Source organism: Alosa sapidissima, chromosome 6 (genome assembly GCF_018492685.1).
Source record: "Alosa sapidissima isolate fAloSap1 chromosome 6, fAloSap1.pri, whole genome shotgun sequence".
Classification (NCBI taxonomy): domain Eukaryota; kingdom Metazoa; phylum Chordata; class Actinopteri; order Clupeiformes; family Clupeidae; genus Alosa; species Alosa sapidissima.
Window position 1 is genome coordinate 4964051 of NC_055962.1, and position 17410 is coordinate 4981460.

General features: G+C 43.2%; 3 protein-coding genes across 3 annotated transcripts; 2 read left to right on the forward strand and 1 right to left on the reverse strand.

Moving 5' to 3' along the window:
• The first annotated feature begins 1385 nt into the window (after positions 1-1385).
• Positions 1386-2971, forward strand: LOC121711655 (protein CEBPZOS-like). Its single transcript, XM_042095432.1, has 4 exons — positions 1386-1474; positions 1766-1883; positions 2070-2114; positions 2420-2971. Exons 1-4 carry the CDS (start codon positions 1424-1426, stop codon positions 2500-2502), a joined length of 297 nt encoding a protein of 98 aa, XP_041951366.1. The 5' UTR covers positions 1386-1423; the 3' UTR covers positions 2503-2971.
• On the reverse strand, positions 2255-10572 carry cebpz (CCAAT enhancer binding protein zeta). The gene is made up of 17 exons (XM_042095430.1): positions 10268-10572; positions 8484-9982; positions 7942-8170; positions 7595-7772; positions 7374-7462; positions 6986-7039; positions 6638-6740; positions 5956-6024; positions 5792-5858; positions 5418-5524; positions 5246-5306; positions 4911-5098; positions 4699-4737; positions 4189-4284; positions 3842-3906; positions 3650-3731; positions 2255-2746 (listed from the first exon to the last, which is right to left on the reverse strand). The coding sequence occupies exons 1-17, from the start codon at positions 10430-10432 to the stop codon at positions 2580-2582; spliced, it is 3258 nt and encodes a 1085-aa protein (XP_041951364.1). The 5' UTR covers positions 10433-10572; the 3' UTR covers positions 2255-2579.
• Positions 10573-10778: 206 nt separating this feature from the next.
• Positions 10779-16976, forward strand: ndufaf7 (NADH:ubiquinone oxidoreductase complex assembly factor 7). The gene is made up of 10 exons (XM_042095431.1): positions 10779-11075; positions 11176-11336; positions 11445-11525; positions 11615-11725; positions 12389-12602; positions 12990-13048; positions 13201-13323; positions 14383-14526; positions 14960-15133; positions 15938-16976. The coding sequence occupies exons 1-10, from the start codon at positions 10997-10999 to the stop codon at positions 16154-16156; spliced, it is 1365 nt and encodes a 454-aa protein (XP_041951365.1). The 5' UTR covers positions 10779-10996; the 3' UTR covers positions 16157-16976.
• Positions 16977-17410: the final 434 nt, after the last annotated feature.

Sequence of the window (17410 nt, forward strand, 5' to 3'; positions counted from 1 at the left end):
CTTAATGCGTTCAATTCCTCTACTGACTAAATGACACGTTTGGCATATTGATGAAAATAATAATCAGGAACACTAAGCCTTGGCAAAACAGGTGATTTTCTTATGACCTGCCAGGCAGTTAACAGCACAAGCAACTAGACAGCTTAAAAATGCTAATTTCACACATGAAGAAATTTGTGAGCTCTATATAAAACCTTTTTTATTAAGTCATTGCAAGTGAATTTGCAGTGAGTCAGCCAAGTAGTATTCTGGTTTAAGCTTACTGTCAAACTCCATTCCATAAGGTGGCACCATTTTTCCAGAGACCAACTTCACCTACACCAGATGTTTGACCTGCAGAACAAGGATTTTAGCAGGACAGGAATACTCTGCTTAGATAATTGTTAGATAATGCTTGGATATGCTTAATTAATTCCTCAGTCAGAAACGCATTCTATCTTCTCCCCCTTATTCTATCATTCTATCTTCTCTTTATGGAGAAGAGATATGTGTCCCACCTCAGGTGCTCTTCTCTGGGAAAGACTTTGGGCCATGGTGAAAGGTATGTGATGATGTGGGGCTATTTTAATTCCAATGGCCAAGGGAACTTAATCTGGGTGCATAGTATCCTGGATCCATGAAATAACTGGCCTTTAAAAAATAAAAATCTGCCTGCCTGATACATTATTCATTCACAAAGAAAATTGGTGTCCTTAAAGGTTGGATATTTCCTAATTTTTTTTACTTAAGATCAATTTCCAAAAGATGATTTTATATTCCTCTTTTTAGTAAACTTTAGCATGGGTTCAAAAACTTATCAGCCTAACTGTATACCTCAGAAGCACTTTATCATTATGCCAGTCATGTTTTGCTGGCCATGTCTGATGCAGAGGGGCCAGCCTAATACATAATCGGCCCCATACTAGCAGCGGATGAAATCATCCACTCCCCAGGCTTGGGAGAATTTGGGAGAAAAGTTTAACCAACCTGAGGGAAATGAAGATGGCCTGCCTACAAGAAACCCTCTCAAGATGTTCGCAGTTTCATAGCAGTCCAGATAGGCTATGGCCTGATGCTGTTCATCAGGCCATTTAGCATCATGTCCGCATGATCAAAACTGAACATGGAACGTGGAACATGCCCACATCTGCTCAGCCTATCCAAAAGAGCATTTTCATTGATTTGGCAAATACAATTCAACATGAATGTCAGAAAACACTATTAGCATAGTTATTAGCTATCAGCAAGTATGTAAATACATGCAATTGCTTACTTGACTCCCGTACTTTGTACATTTCCAGATTGCTCTGCTGGGAGAATTAGTACTGGGGCTGAGAACAGATGTTAAGAGTTGTTAGTCAATGATTTTACAGCGCATTTTGTCTGAAAACTCCTTCCCACAGGGTGGCACTGTTGTACTAGTCACCAGCGTGACCTACTACAGATGTACTGGTATGACCTGCAGAAGAAAGATTTTCAACACAAGGACAAGAAGGTATGCATGCCAGTTATTAGTTTTGAATAATGATCGTGTGGATGGATTGACATGAAAAACCTGAACGTGTCAGGTCAGATGTTTGTAGCAGTAGGTTAGGTGATCAGAGCTGCGGGTGCTAATGATAAATAATGATAATGAATCTGGCTCGCCTCGTTAGCTTAGTTAGCAGCAGCTCAGTGGATACTTCGCGTACGTGAAGTGAACTGCTGCAGGTGACCCGCAAACGTGTTCATGCAGGTCATCATTTAAAAATCAGAGTTGATAAAAATCATTTAAATGTTCTTACAGATGGCACCCAAAACAAGAGAACCATTTGCTAGGAAAATCTTCAAGGGAGTTCTATTCCTTGAACTTGCTGCTGTATTTGGGGTGTATGGTTTATTTCATGCAATGAACTCAAGTCGAGGTAAGTATCTCATTTGAAATGGTCTTTAACAAGATCACGGACTCACGAATCAGTAAAATCACATGCAATAGCTCAGATGTCTGAAACATAGTCGCTAATGTAAAAGACTGGAGAATGCCACTTCCCGACAAGTTTTGTGAATATTTGCATGCATGATAACACTACAATTGTGAATTCCTTTTACAGATTTCAGGGGTACAATGAACAGAAGATTGCCATCCGTTTTGGACTGTAAGTAACTTCTCACTTTTTATAATATATTCTTCCTTTTATAATAACACATTTGTAACAATTCCTTCTTAATAGTTCAAGAATGTATAAATAATTCCACAAACCTCTTCATAAATAAGCAAAGCCCAGCACACTAAATCTCTAAATAGAAATATTAAAAGTTTATTTTTACAATCATAGAAAACATCAAAAACAGTCTTTATTTTTTTCTGTAAAAGGGGAGGGAACACTAACATTAACACGTTTGTTAAATACAGGCTGTATTGAACATGATTTTCTCTGTCTTGCACTCCTTCCTTATCCAGTATATTACAAGTCCAACGAGTGGGCAGGAATCTATGGCCTTCGGGAAACTGATCAAGAGGCCTGGTCCGCCAAGAAGGAATAGACACAACACATGGTTGGCTGTAGAGCAAGAAACGTCCTCTGGAGTTTACAATGTTTTAGATGGACATGATGTGATCCTCACTTCTTCCCACCCATCTTCTTTTTTCCACCCATCTTCTTGCCCATCCAGGGTTTGCTGAATGCTTTCCTCTTCTTGAACATGGCGTTCTTTTTGCGAAGAGTTTTCGTGTCTCGGTCGTGAAGCCAGTCGTCTCGTTTTGCCTCCCATTTGATCTGTTTGACACCTAGTGGACACATAATGGAGAACATGATGAAGTGCAGTTCTAACGAGCTATACCAACAACTCTTAAGAGGCACCACTGAAGTACCATGAAACAACCCTCTTGATTTGCTTCAGGGAAAAGTACCAACATACAGTGAGATTTGGAGAGGGATGAACAAACTGCTATGGACCATGGCAGATACGTGTGGCTAGAATCTAGCCCGGTTAATAAATGAATTCACTCATCTCTGATTTGTGCTTGTGTATGTTTTTCAGGACTCATGAATACACTTAAGTCAGTGTAGGGTTTCCACTAATTTTTTTCAACATCAAATTCAAGGACTAGACAAAAGAGAACTGGAGGGCAGCTGGTGTCCCTTGTAGGAAGGGTTAAGTGTTGAATGAATCTTTCTCCTGTTAATGATCAAATTCAAGGACATAGTAGGCAATGTGAATGAGGGACCTAAAATGCAATTACATATTCCCAGGACAATATAAATTACTTCCAGGGTATTTGATCCAACCATAGATTCTCCATGGCTGAAAAGATCAGTCTCTAAAATTCCCAGTTTTCTAGGATGTGTGGGAGCCAAGTCAGTGGATGAATAAGAGGCTGAATAAGTGGGGCACTAAAATCTACCGGGTAATTCTGACTGCAGCGGCCCGGCCCAGCCCTAGCCCCCCCCCCTCCACCCCGGTTAGACTTCCAAAAACTCCAAAACGTAGATCACGGAGATTTCCCCGGAATATTCACGATCAATTTATAATTTCGATGGCCGCGTACGCCTCACGGCCGCGACCGAGACTGTATGGGCCAGCCCACACCGCGCACATTCCTCAGCCGGCCCACCGGGAAAACTCCCCATCGTCCCGATTGCCACTCCGTGTGCACTCTGTGTATGACAGACAGTTATCAGTTACTTACTTGCTTTGTCCTTATTGGCCATGGCATTAATGCCAGTAGTATCAAATCCAGAGTCCACATTTTCATCCAGAAGATCCCCAAACTGAAAAAAAAAAATTTGAAAGAGTTGAACAACAGAGCGTACTAAAAGTCAAAACACTCATCATAAATACTGTTACCTGGTTGAGAGATGTTCAGCACATTTCTACTTACCTCTTCAGCAGTGGCAAATGCCACAGAGTCCTTCTTGCCCTTCTTCTTTTTCCCTGGTTTGGAACCTGAAGCAATGAATTGGTACAAGAAGCACATGATCAATACAGAGAATACATACATTTGAACATATGTAGCTGCAAAGATTTTGCACGAGACCCTCCCCATAGTTTCATAAGTACAAAATCTTTTAGTAGGTTTATTTACAGTGTACCTGATGTATTTACCATTAAGAGATATCTGGACCTTTCTTTTCATAAGCAGAACTGCTGAATGAATCCCCTCAGTAAGACAATGCAGTGGTTCTGACATTCAACAAATACAAAGACCAATACAATACAAAGACCTACCCAAAGTCTCAGAGAAATCCAAGTCCTCTGAGGATTTCCTCTTGCCTTTCTTGGTTGGTTTGGTGACCTCTAGAGGTTCGTCCTCCTCATCGTCATCTAGGTTTTGGGGCAAAAAAAGATATGTTCGCCTCATTGAGCATTAAGCGGTGTTCACATTGCATGCGCAAATGTCAGCGCTGCGCTATGAAACACATTATTTTCAATGGCTTGCGCGTTCAAGAACTGGCATGCCGCTGTGCTGAGCAAAGTGCAGTGCAAGCGACATTTTGCCGCGGTCAAGTCCAAGTTCAATCATGTTTAACTTTGACCGCGGTGCGCTGTAAATCATAGGTCTTTTGCGCCGAGCCCGGCAGCAAGCACAACAAAAATCTTTGGGACATTACCTCAACCAAGAGCAACCTAGCGGCAAGCGCAGCACATGCCGCGTGCAATGTGATAGCCCCTATAGAACTACAGCAGATACAGATCAACCAGGTACAGATCAGTTGAACTCAAACAATAACAACCTACCCTCGAAGTCATCAAAGTCACCCTCCTCCAGTTCTGGCACTGAAAAAGAAAAGTTCCATTATTACACAAATTAATCCTCTAATGATTGTTGCTCGTCTCATTTTGCGTAATAACAATGATCTTTCAAATAAGCTATGAAAAAAACCCCCACTGTATATCTATTCAGTCACTATATAAAGCTATGTAAGGTAGTGAGGAGCAGCACTATCTACCTTCTCCGTCATCATCCTCTCCTTCTACATCCATGAATGCTCCTCCTTCTTCTTCTAATTCTTCACCAAAGTCTTCCTCATCCATGCTACCCAGAGACACCTCCTCATCGTCCAGTTCATCCTCATCATCTGAGTCTATGTCCGATTCCTCCTCACCCTTCTTCTTCTTGGACTTCTTCTTTACGTTCCTGCAAAAATGTCAGTAGATGTAATGTTGAACATTTATTCCTTAACTGGTCTCGTAATCACAGATACATGTGTGTAACACGAGTCACATTGAACAAATCTGCTAAACTCAAACTAACTAAACTCGAAGAAACTAGAAATTAACCTACCCAGCAAAGTCAAGGTCATCGTCCTTAAAATCTGCAAAGAAACTGTCCCCTTCATACGCATCTAAAAAGGAGAATGATAAAGTCAGCCCATCGGAACATCTTGAGTATTCATAATTTTCTGTCAGACCGTTAAAAAAATAAAATAAAATAAAAAATAAAACCCGGTGCTTACCAAGTGCCCTCTCAAACTCATCGTCGTCCACATCCTCCACACTGTCATTGTCTCCGATGACCCGCGGCCTCTTCAGCTGTTTCTCCTGTTCACGCTTCTTGAAGAATCTGGAATGAGATGAACAGACAGGCGGACATTCAACTTCACAATAACCTCAAGACAATACTCAGTCAACCTACAATATAGTCTGGGCATGGATGAAGAGGTCAACGATGAATATACATGACAAATGTCATGCCGTCATAATTTCCCATGCACGGCTGTTCAAGAGCAGCCCTTCAGACTGTTTTTTCAAGCAGTTATGCCAAATTCCACATAGAATTTCCGCAAATAATGTTTTTTTTTTTAAAGGATTACGCTAATGCAGTCCTTACCGATGAAAGAATATCTCATCCACAGGAATTTGAGTCTCATCTTTGGCAAGGAACTCCTCACCATTCACTGAAGATCACAAAAAGAGAATGGTTAGCTCTGAACCCACAAGCTGGTGACGTGACAGCAGTACTGGCATGCCAACCCCTAACATGGGAGAACTCACCTGGGAGAGAGCGGACATTGTTCATGGATTGCCTGTGCTTAGGCTTCATCACTACGGCATCTGTGTTTTCTGTTGAACATTGGGAGACAGGTTGATGCAAGCCATTTTCAGAGCCAATTTTTGCAGTTAAGCATGAATGTGTACTTAACATTTATTCATTCATGTTACATTTATTCACTTGGCAGACAGTTTTATCCAAAGCGACTTACAGCAAGAGAATAGCATTCAAGCTACAGTGCAGAGACCTTATAGCTAGGAAATACTACTACATCTGTCAATACCATTAAACTTAACTTAACCTTTAAACTTAAATGTTAAAACCTGGAGTTCCAATCTGTGCTATGAAAGATCTGAGTCTAGCGCAGAACCAAATGATGCTGACACTTATGGACCAGTAATAGAGGTGGACACAGCTCAACACTTATGGACCAGTAATAATGATGGACACAGCTCAACACTTATGGACCAGTAATAGAGGTGGATACAGCTCAAGCATAGACTGTATATATAGAACAGTCTATGAGCTCAAGTAATAGAGGTGGACACAGCTCAACACCTATGGACCAGTAATAGAGGTGTACACAGCTCAACACCTATGGACCAGTAATAGAGGTGGACACAGATCAAGTAATGGAGGTGGACACAGCTCAAGTAATGGAGGTGGACACAACTCAACACTTACGCTTGCCCTTGAGCTGCTTGGGGTTCCTGAACACAAAGCGATCCAAAAACCGCATGAGGGTGAAGTCCTGTAGTGGATCACCTGTATACTGAATGAACTGCCCCTGGAAAAACAATCAAGAGCAAAAGCTTAAATACAGCCCAGTAAATTTCACAGGGGTCTGGGACCCTCTTTAGAACCTACAGCTCATTTTTAAATTGTGCTATATATCGGTAATATGTTTCCCCCAGTATGGGTAAATATATCAATCTCTATATCAAACAGATGCTCCAGCAGGGCTTGATATTTTTTTCCTCACATGTTGGTTGTACCTTAAGATTCCAGCTGTAGAATAGAACAGTTATTTACCTGCAGAATGGTTTTGGCAAACAGGGCCACTGAGGGGTGGTAGTGCAAAGACAGCTGAGAACAAAAAAACGAGCAATGAAGAAACAGAACGCTACAACAAAAGGCATGTCGATTATCACATTTAATATAAAGCCATCAATGTTCTTCAGGAAGATTTCCCTCTGACTGAGCTCACCAAGGGCCTAACCAGCTACAAATAAATGTGTAAAAAGTGTAAACATCTACTCTTAAATACTCAAGTACTAACTAAATCACTTAATACTAGCTCAATCACACACTTTAATTTCAATTTAAATTAACCGTGGCATGAACTTATTTAGACCAAAAGATAATTTAATCAACAGTAGTTTGGACCATTAAGCATTCAGATATTAGCACATTTCTTCACCTTTTGAAGCTCCCACAGTGTTGTTCGGTCAGCACCACAGTAAAGCGGGTTTCTGTGCATGGGGTCATACATTTCCCTGTTCTTTCCACCTGAACAGTAATAAACATTCACAGATGTAAGTTACTTTCCATCTTCAGACAGTTAATTCATTTTTTACAACAAAATAAATTACTATTCAGCATAGAACAAATAATTAAAAAAAAAAAAAAAAAAAAACTCACCTTCCAAGTTCTTATGGTGTACCCATGATGCAGTTGGCTTTTCTGGCACAGGTGCAATCACCTCTTCCTCCTTATCGCCATCCTTCTCGACAGCATCCACCTTATCAGCATCAACAAACTTTTCCTCTTCATCATCATCATCTTCCACCAGGTCCTCAAACCTCTCCTCCTCATCATCCTGTCCAAAAACACAAGTTGAAGGATTATCAAACCGGTATTGAAAAGTATTACACATAGTTTTGCAATTTCTGTTCATGTCCATTGTTCATTTAATACTGATTAACACACAATATCAAAAGCCACATTGCCAACACTCTTACACACAAACAAACAGAAAAAGGACTCACCCCTTCTTGCAGGAGTAATTTGAGGCCAGGTTTGGCTTTCATGACCTCTGACACCAGGTAGAGGGCACCACATGCAAATGTGGGGTTCTGGTTACAGCTGACCTGCAGCAGACGCTTCACAAAGGCCTTCACCCGACGCAGGACGATGTCAGCCTTCAGGGATTTGTAGAGAAGGTTAAGAAACATGCTCTGCCTAGAGCTTTTGGACAAATCTGGGTCCAGCAGTTTCCTGAGTAAAAACAAATATATACAGGTTAGCGTTCCGAAGCTGTCCAAGAATAGTCTTAATTTCTACATGAGGTCACATGGCAAAATGAAAATAAAGATACAAATTATATATTAAAAAAGGTACACATTAAATACCTCAGCCAGCATTGTACCCATGACATACACAGATTATCCAGTGCATGTCAGATCAAAATCCTCTGCGCAAAGTAGCAAAATAATTTTACAGACTGTGATTGTTTTTCCTCAGGTATTTGCTTCTGCTAACCTGAGAGTAAGATTTTTTAAAAATCCCTGGCAGATGACGAGGTTCATACCTGTACAACGCTACAAAGTACCGGTCAGAGACAGCCTGCTGCGAGTCCATGACCTGGAAGAGCAGCATGAGGGCCTGGACAGCCGTGTTGAACTTCACCAGGTGCACCACCTTGAAGAGCGTGTCTAACTGTTCCTTGATCTTCTCGTCTCCGGCCTTGGCGTAGGGGTAGGCCCTGTTCACCCCGGTCAGCAGGGCACTGAGCATTTTGGACTCCACGTCCTTTTTTCTGATGCAGGCGCGGAAGAAGGAGAAGTAGATGCTGATGAGCTTGCTGGCCAGCTCGCTCTCGTCGTGGCTGAGGATGACCTGGTTGAGGAAGCATGCGCTGTAGTACTGGGCCTTGGGGTTGATGTTGGGCCGGAACATGAGTCGCTCCACCTCCAGGCACACGATCCCCTTCATGTTGGGATGCTTGTGGAGCAGGGTCTCCAGCAGGTACGATGCCTTGGAGGCCACTTTGAACTCGGGGTCTCCCAGCTTGTTGACCACCTGGATGAGCAGGGCCCGCTCCTGTTCCGGCCGGTTGCACAGGAGCTCGTGGGCCGTGGTCAGCGCGCGGGTCTTGGTGGCCAGCACAGTGTCGTGGGCCACGCCATCCAGGGCCACCACAAACTCAGCCACCATGTTCTTCAGCTGATGCTCGAAGTACCAGAGGAGGAGTCGGCGGTCGCGGACGTCCCTGTTGCCACTAGCCCTCTCCTCCAGCTGGTCGAAGGGACGCTGAGAGAATGACCGGAGCTTGCGGTTCTCCGGGAGTAGGTCTGAGATCAGGAGCTCCCGTAGCGTGTCCAGAGCCATCAGGCCCTGCCGGCGACTGCCCTTCTTCTTCACGAACGAGACCAAGCTCTCTATATGCTCAAGGCTGTGAACAGGAGTGTCCTGGATGAGAACAGTCATGGCCGCCATCCTGTCGACGAGTGTTCCCGTGGAGACCACCGCTTTCATCCAGGCAGAGTTGGCCCCCTTCTGCATGCTCTTTTTGGTCTTGTAGACCCCAACTTCACCCTCATACAGATTCATAGCCAGGGCTTTGTACTGGGCAACCAGTGAGTCATCCTGTGGCACAGTTTCGGTCTCCGATGTGTACTCCTGGTCATACCACTTCCCACCTGGTTTGACAAGTAACAGAGTCCTGGGGGTAAATTCAAATACATTAACATTCTGTTTAACCTTCTTGCTAGACCCACTGGTGCTAGGGCCATCCTTGAATTTGTTTGTCTGTTTCTTGTTTTCATCTGGCTTTTTAGCTCCTGCCTTTGCATCTTTGGCTTCTGTCTTGGCATCACTCTTCTTTTCTTTGTCACCAGCCTCTGATGTTTCATCCTCGTTTGGTACAAGCTCATCCGGTATGATTTGTAGATCTGCATATTTTTGTAAGCCAAGCTTGTTGATTAATTTTTCCAGCTCTCCTTCTTCCAGATCATCAATTGCACCTTTCTTGCCACCGCCTACTAACTCTTTCGAGTCATCGATGCCAGAGAGCATGATGAAGTCCGCCTGGTAAAAAAAAAAAGCACATTTATCAAGGGTTTACCTGTTTATGTTTAATAACTTGATAATTCAGCCTAAACGTGACGTAGAATGCTAACTAGGTTAGCATTTAATATTGACGTTCGCCCAGTCGGCTATTCAGTATTTTTTTTCCTGTGACAGTATTACTCGAGGTCAGCTGGTATTGCACACATAACACTATTAACATATCTTGATCTAAACGAAACATATTCATACTGTATCGACACAATTAGCTAGCATATCTAGCTAAGGGATAACACGTTTTCTTACTTTAGTGCCCCCCAAGCGTAAAACTTCATCCAAGGTGAACTCCTCCTCATCTTTTTCAACATCCTTATCGGCTTGTTCCTCAACTCCATTGTTGTCATCTTCACATTCCCCTTTCTCTACAAATTTAACTGTTTTAAGTTTCCGACTCTTGCCTTTGGGAGCCATGCTGGAAACAGCATGCGATTTTCTACTGCTTGCTACCAGCAGGAGTAATCATTCACGGTCCTTGAAGATAAACAGGCGATTGTTTTGTGTAAAAAAATAATTTGTCTCAACAAGACATTATAGGATTGTTAAATCTAATTTGTTGTTTTTAGTATTTAGTATATTTGACCATATTCTATCTTTTTCAGATGAACTAAGAGTAATATATTTCAATATTCTCTAATTTTATTGTTTTACATCGAACAGGAACGGCCTATCTATGATTGGTCCGAAAAGGAAGGGTCAAGGTTCGCAATGGTATCCACGTCCAATCCTATGGTCCAATCCTACAGCGACTTTACAGGAAGCCCAAGAAGTTTAGTCCAATCAGAGATCAGAATTACTTCATTTCTGTCAAGGGCGATGTTGACATGTGCAAGTGTTGTAGAAGGTTTAGATCTTGGCGGATGGAGGTCTTTTTTCATTTACAAAATCAATAATTAATGCATTCAGATATATGCAACAACTGTGTTGTCAAATTTATTTTTTGTATAATCAGCTGTTGAGTCTAGGGCGAACGAAATCATGAGGGTATGCAGAAGAGTATGTGGTTTACATAGCGTTAGGATTTTGTTGTCGCCCTCAGTTGCACCGAGATTGTGTGGTAAGAAGAATTCAGAAGTTACAATATTAGATATAAATATGACTCTGCTTTTTCAGATATGAAGATACATTAACATGTATTGAAACCACTGTTTTCGTAGGTCGATGGATCTCTCAGCTGCACAGGATTTGTTCCTATTCAACGTCACAGGAACAGGCACCCAGGCATTCCATGCTACGGCACCTCACATCCAAAATCAAGGCTACTGGACCCATTTCAGTTGCAGAATACATGAGAGAAGTTCTAACCAACCCCGTTACGGTAGAGCTTGTTTTTTTTTTTCCTGCTGTGTATACCTGCTGTAGATCCACAGTTAACTGGATCTGGGGCAAACCTACTAGTCTACTCACTTTATACATTTTCTTCTAGGGGTATTACGTGAAGAATGACATGTTGGGTGCCGATGGAGACTTCATCACCTCTCCTGAAATCAGTCAGATCTTTGGAGAGGTAGAGCCTTCCTTAAAAATGAACTTCATTCAAACTACAACTAATGTTACTGTGGTTCATCAGCTCATGTAAGTGTCTGTCTTCCTCAGCTGTTTGGTATTTGGTGTATCAGTGAGTGGATGGCAGCTGGGAAACCTAAAGACCTCCAGCTGGTGGAGTTTGGACCCGGTAGAGGCTCCTTGGCTAGTGACATTCTCAGAGTGAGTTTTTCTGTGTGAAGCATCAGTTGTGATTTTCTTTGGGCACGTAAGACTGAGGTTAGGACTCATTTTATGTGAATATCATAAAATGTTGACTTTTTAAACCCTGTCAGTGGTGTATCCAATGAAAGCTCATGCCCACTGTGAGGTTGAATGGTTCTATACACGGAGATCGAATTGTTGCTGTGCTCAGTGGAACACAACCTTTCACACTTAATGACTAAATGACTTTTCCTAATAATTTCATAAAGCATATTCACTAGTTGGTACCCTCATGTTGTTTCTTTCTGTTCACATTGATGCAATAGTTGAAGCAACAACTGTAGAAAACAAAACAGCCCTAAAAACTACAAAGAAAATAAACAATAACAGTATTCGAGTTACAAAAATCAATAACAGTATTCAAGTTCACACTAACGCAGAGTTTCATAATACCAATTTGGTAGTACTTCATTCATCCTATCCTAATGTGGATAAAGTGTCATGAATAGCAATAGTGTTTATTATCAATGTATTACTTGCAATTTATTATATGTCCAGAGGATGTCACTGTTTCACTTGTTATCGTTTGAATTCAAAGGCGATGTCCTATAAGGCTGTGTGTAGCAAAATTGGAAAAGAAAAGCCCACACTGATATCCTCATGAACATCTGTGTCCTTAAGGTGTTCAGTCAGTTGAAAACAGTGTTGAGTGGGGCGGCAATATCTGTCCACCTGGTGGAGGTCAGCCCTAAACTGAGCCAGGTGCAGGCCCAGTGCCTGACAGGTGACCAGAGCCAGGTGTCCGCCAGTGAGAACGAGCCAGCATACCGCACAGGCACCACCAGCACTGGCCTGCCAATCTCCTGGTACCGCAGGGTCGACGATGTCCCTAAAGGTAAGGTAGTACCACGGGCGGTGGTAGCCTAGTGGCTAAGGAGCTGGGCTAGCATATAGTAGCCTGAAAAGTCGTAGGTTCAATACCTGGCTTCCACCACTGTGCCCTTGAGCAAGGTACTTAACCCTGAGTTGCTCCAGTGGCAATGGCCCTTGTAATATAATTAACAAAAGTCGCTTCTGGCAAATGAATACATGTAAAATGTAAAGGTAGTGGACACTGACTGATTGACCCAACTCCATTTGTCTTTTATCGTTTATAAGTAGGAGGGATCTGTATGGAATGGAAGACAGATCTAAATAGAATCAGTTTGTCAGTAATTTCTCAGTAATGAGCTGCCGATGAGTGTTGAGTTTCTGAATTAGTGCTGTTCTATCTTTTAACCAGGTTTCAGCATATTCCTTGCTCATGAGTTTTTTGATGCCCTGCCTGTTCATAAATTCCAGGTAAGCTCCGGGCCGCAAGGCACGATGATGTAGATCTTGCCCAGAGCTGCTGTGCACATGCCCATTTGTGCTCTCTGTTGCCTGTACACACCAGTGCAATATTATGACGACTAATATTGCGTTTTAGACATACACTGTGTAATGACCAACAGAAAACAGAGAAGGGCTGGAGGGAGGTGATGGTGGACATTGACCCAGCTGCCCCGGATGGCGTAGACAAGTTACGCTTCGTCCTGCTGCCCTCCCCGTCTCTGGCCTCTGCTGCCCTCACGCAGGTAAATAGCTCTGAACGAAGCTGTGTTTGGGAAGAACGTCAAGACAAAGTGCGCTGTTAATTAAGGTACAAAAATAAATACAGTGGAATAGATATGGAGAAGAAAGATTTTCAGTATATTTTCTAAAGTTATGGAATCAAGGGAGACTGTTTATTGCTCTCAAGTCAATAGTTTATTGTAGATGTCTGTCAAAAGAGTGTGGATCACTTTCATCTATTCTATGCCACTAATCAAAAGGGGAAGTATTCACACGTCCCATCAATGTGACCACTTTAGTTTACAGTTTCATCATCTCGCGGGCATTTTACGTCATTACCAAAGAGGTACTTCCACAGAACTTGGCACACGAGCCGATGTGCTGTGATCCCTCCGTCGTCCAGGGGCGCACAGCTGCACTCAGAAGCGTTTACAACCCGAGGCCTCTTCAGAGCGCCTTCCCCTCTCAATCAGACTCCTTGCCACAGCTGGCTTTTATTAGCCGTGTTTATACGACATATACATTACAAACCTGTTTTATCTGGCCTCGCCAGAGAAGCCAGGGCACTTTGAGCAGGCTGCCAAAGTCTTACATCATGACTGGGGTGCAGTGGGGTGAAGGCCCTACTTTTTAAGGTCTTTTATTCCCCCAACGGCACTGGAGCCAACCCTTGAGTCTCACGTTACCCACATCACTCATATCCAGATCTTTTTTTCTGTCTTTTTTGAATGGAAGTTGTGTGTAATTGTGTCTAATGATGTGGATTTCCAAAGCGAATGGATAGAGATGGTTTATATGAAGGCATGGATGGGTGGATGAACAGATGGGGTTAGATTGATGGCTAGAGATGTAATATAGGCCTCGTTGAACTCTGAGGATGTGATGTTTTTGTTTTCAGATCCCCTTTTGAGAGCCCTTCCCTCCCAAACGATCTTTCCCTGTTGTCGTCTGAGCTACTTTAGGACTGAAATGGCCTTTGATTGGGAGAGGGCACAGTCTGATGGTTGCTTTCTTGTGCTTGATGAGTTTGAGTTGGCACTCGTTCATCTCCTCTATCCATCTCTCATCTGCCGCCTCCGTAGGTTGATGAAAAGAGGCAGCATGTTGAGGTCTGTCCTGAAGGAGGGATTATGGTCCAGCAGTTGGCCAATCGGATTGTGGAGCGAGGAGGCGCAGCATTGATCGCTGACTATGGCCATGATGGAACAAAGACAGACACGTTTAGAGTAAGAGCTGCCAATGTTTAGCTTTGTTAGCAGGGCACATTTTGCAGATAATGGTATCTTGTGGAAGTCAAATGTAAACAAGTTTCTTCTGATATTAATATTTTATTAATGGGATTGTTTGTCAGACATAACTATCAGTCATTAAGTCTATTTGGTTCTTACACATTACTGATGGCCAAGCAAACAAGTCTCAATACAATATTAGCTGTTCTATATTAATCTCTAGAACTTCTACTCTAAAGTCTTCTAAAGTCAAATAACAGCCAAGATGGGCTCCACCGCAATACACACTACATGCTCTCTGCAGTTTATAGCCATTTGTACAGGCTGAATCTACATCCTCAAATTAACAAACTGCATTGAGATACATTGCTGGTCATTATCATGATCTATCATTTCTTGTATGTGAAATGTGATTGTTTGTCATATAAAGGGGTTTCGAGGGCACAAGCTTCATGATGTCCTAGCTGACCCTGGTGCAGCTGACCTCACGGCGGACGTGGACTTCAGCTACTTGAGACGGATGGCAGGAGACCTCGTGACCTGCATGGGGCCAGTGTCTCAAAGAGTCTTCCTGAAGAACATGGGCATCGACACACGCCTGCAGGTGAGACAGATTCTCATGTGTATACATCCTGCAGTTGTACCTGAAATACTGTGACTGGTCACACCTGCAGGCCTACTGGGCAGCCGTGGCCTACTGGTTAGCACTTCGGACTTGTAACCGGAGGGTTGCCGGTTCGGAGAGTGCCCTTGAGCAAGTCACCTAGCCCCTCACTGCTCCCCGAGCGCCGCTGTTGTTGCTGGCAGCTCACTGCACCGGGATTAGTGTGTGCTTCACCTCACTGTGTGTTCACTGTGTACTGAGTGTGTTTCACTAATTCACGGAGTGGGATAAATGCAGAGACCAAATTTCCCTCACGGAATCAAAAGAGTATATATACTTCTATATATATACAGATCACCCAGGTACCAAAGGGATGAGAAGAGGGACCACCTCTTTTTACACTTTGTATATGAAGCAGGGTCGTACTAGCCAATTGGTACTTTAAAAAATACAGACCATCACCGCACACTGGTCTAATATTAGGAATTGTTTATCAAGAGCAAACTACGCGTTTCACCATTGGCTTCCTCAGGTTGGCTCTCTGATTTGGGATGACACCCACAGGTGAAATAAACAATTGTAGTTCCAATTGGTACTTGTTTTGCAAACTCTCAAAGTGCCAGCAGTGACAAAAAAAAGTAGCCACAGGTATTTAGCCTCTTCAGTTAAGAGAACTAAGGGAAGATTGTGCCTTTCAGTACCTCAATAAATCTTCATCTCCTCTCCTGTTTAATGCATTCATGTTACCGGTAATTATTAAACATTAGAGGTGCTGCTGGACCTGAATGCTTTGGTTCTCTCTAGGTTCTGCTGAGGAGCTGTGCGGACCAGTCCACCCGGGCCCAGCTCATCCAGGGGTACGACATGCTGATGAATCCCCAAAAGATGGGGGAGAGGTTCCAGTTCTTTGCTCTGCTGAACCACAGACGTCTGGTCACCCCCGAGGTGGGAGAGGGGATGAAGAAGAGGAGAGGCATGGCGCCTTTACCCGTGGCCGGCTTCAGCGAGCTCGGCCTCAAGTGAAGAGAAAAGAGGACATTAAGGACTTCCCTGCAATGGCTTACCTTTGTGGACAGTGCATATTGAAGTAGCACATGCTACATTGAAGTGCTTATTAAGGAAATCCAATGGATTTTGGTCACCATTACTTTTCGACGATTTCCACAGACACCTTAAACACGTGTATAGACGGGGTTGCCAGAGTCACCAAAAAGGTAATCAGAAATCTTGAAAAATATTATTGCTTCTAGGGATACAAAAACCTTAAACCATTCATATTCAGAACTGTTGCATCAGGTACGAAATGTCCAGTCAGTGTCGAGCTTTAATGGCAGAAACATGCCTTTGGCAGGGCAACAGCCATGGGAACAGTACAGCACAAAGTGAGACTACGAACTGATGAAGGAAGGGAGGTCTGTGGAGTGACATAGTCATTTGTCACCTCAGGACACAACAGTGTCTTTCTTTCCCTCTCTGTTGCTCTCTCTTTCACCCCCCCTCCCCCTTTCTACAAGCGGCAGAAACCATTAATATGCCACGTGGTGTCTCCACATCTGGAAGTGATTTTGTGCGAGCAGGGCAGCAGACCACTTACTGTACTCACTGATGTTTTCTTACACGGGAAGTAGGCGCTTTCCCTACTGCTCCAGTAGCAATTAAAAGATATGATTACTGCCGGCCGATACCGATCGCCAAGGTAATCAGCCGGAGTGGACGGCCGAGGGTTCTGATTTTGGGGCCACAGGACGACTCTGCAGGTGTGCTGTTTGACTGGTTGTGTTGGTAACCCCCCACCAGCACCCATCCAGACAATAAACCAAAGCAAAGATTTCTGAAACATAAATATTTTGTCTGACCTTTGTGTTCTTGAAATACAGTTGTAAAACATTTAAGGCTACAGTAACTGTCATTCAGAATTATTTTTTTATATATATATACTGTATATGCTCAAGAGAACGGCTGATCATGTCAACTCTGGACAATGCCTTGCATTTACCGTACATGTGAGCGAGTTCTATGGACAATGCCTTGTATTTACATGTGAGTTATCTGGAGTCATTTTATTCAGTGAACTCTCCTGATGATGCGCCCGAGACCCTGGCGTTGCTCTCCCCTGATCTGGAGCAGCGAGAGGAGCTGGAGGAGGCGCAGGCAGCGCTGCCGAGATGTGTCCTCTGGGCTTTTCAAACGGGGTTCAGCGAGTGTGCCATGCAGCAGCTGGAGCTTCCGGCTCCACATGTAGCCCATTAAGCTCACTATCCACCAAAGATTCTAGAA

What these genes read in the sequence shown, in the direction of transcription:
- cebpz (XM_042095430.1), bottom strand. Translation starts at nt 10,432, where the DNA reads ATGGCTCCCAAAGGCAAGAGTCGGAAACTTAAAACAGTTAAATTTGTA. An exon ending in TGAGTTTGAGAGGGCACTTG is followed by an intron (nt 5,307 to 5,417) that starts GTAAGCACCGGG and finishes TCTCCTTTTTAG; the next exon opens with ATGCGTATGAAGGGGACAGT. An exon ending in CATTTGCCACTGCTGAAGAG is followed by an intron (nt 3,732 to 3,841) that starts GTAAGTAGAAAT and finishes TTTTTTTTTCAG; the next exon opens with TTTGGGGATCTTCTGGATGA.
- ndufaf7 (XM_042095431.1), top strand. Translation starts at nt 10,997, where the DNA reads ATGAGGGTATGCAGAAGAGTATGTGGTTTACATAGCGTTAGGATTTTG. An exon ending in TGGCTAGTGACATTCTCAGA is followed by an intron (nt 11,726 to 12,388) that starts GTGAGTTTTTCT and finishes TGTGTCCTTAAG; the next exon opens with GTGTTCAGTCAGTTGAAAAC. An exon ending in GGTCGACGATGTCCCTAAAG is followed by an intron (nt 12,603 to 12,989) that starts GTAAGGTAGTAC and finishes TCTTTTAACCAG; the next exon opens with GTTTCAGCATATTCCTTGCT.
- LOC121711655 (XM_042095432.1), top strand. Translation starts at nt 1,424, where the DNA reads ATGTACTGGTATGACCTGCAGAAGAAAGATTTTCAACACAAGGACAAG. An exon ending in TGCAATGAACTCAAGTCGAG is followed by an intron (nt 1,884 to 2,069) that starts GTAAGTATCTCA and finishes TTCCTTTTACAG; the next exon opens with ATTTCAGGGGTACAATGAAC. An exon ending in ATTGCCATCCGTTTTGGACT is followed by an intron (nt 2,115 to 2,419) that starts GTAAGTAACTTC and finishes TTCCTTATCCAG; the next exon opens with TATATTACAAGTCCAACGAG.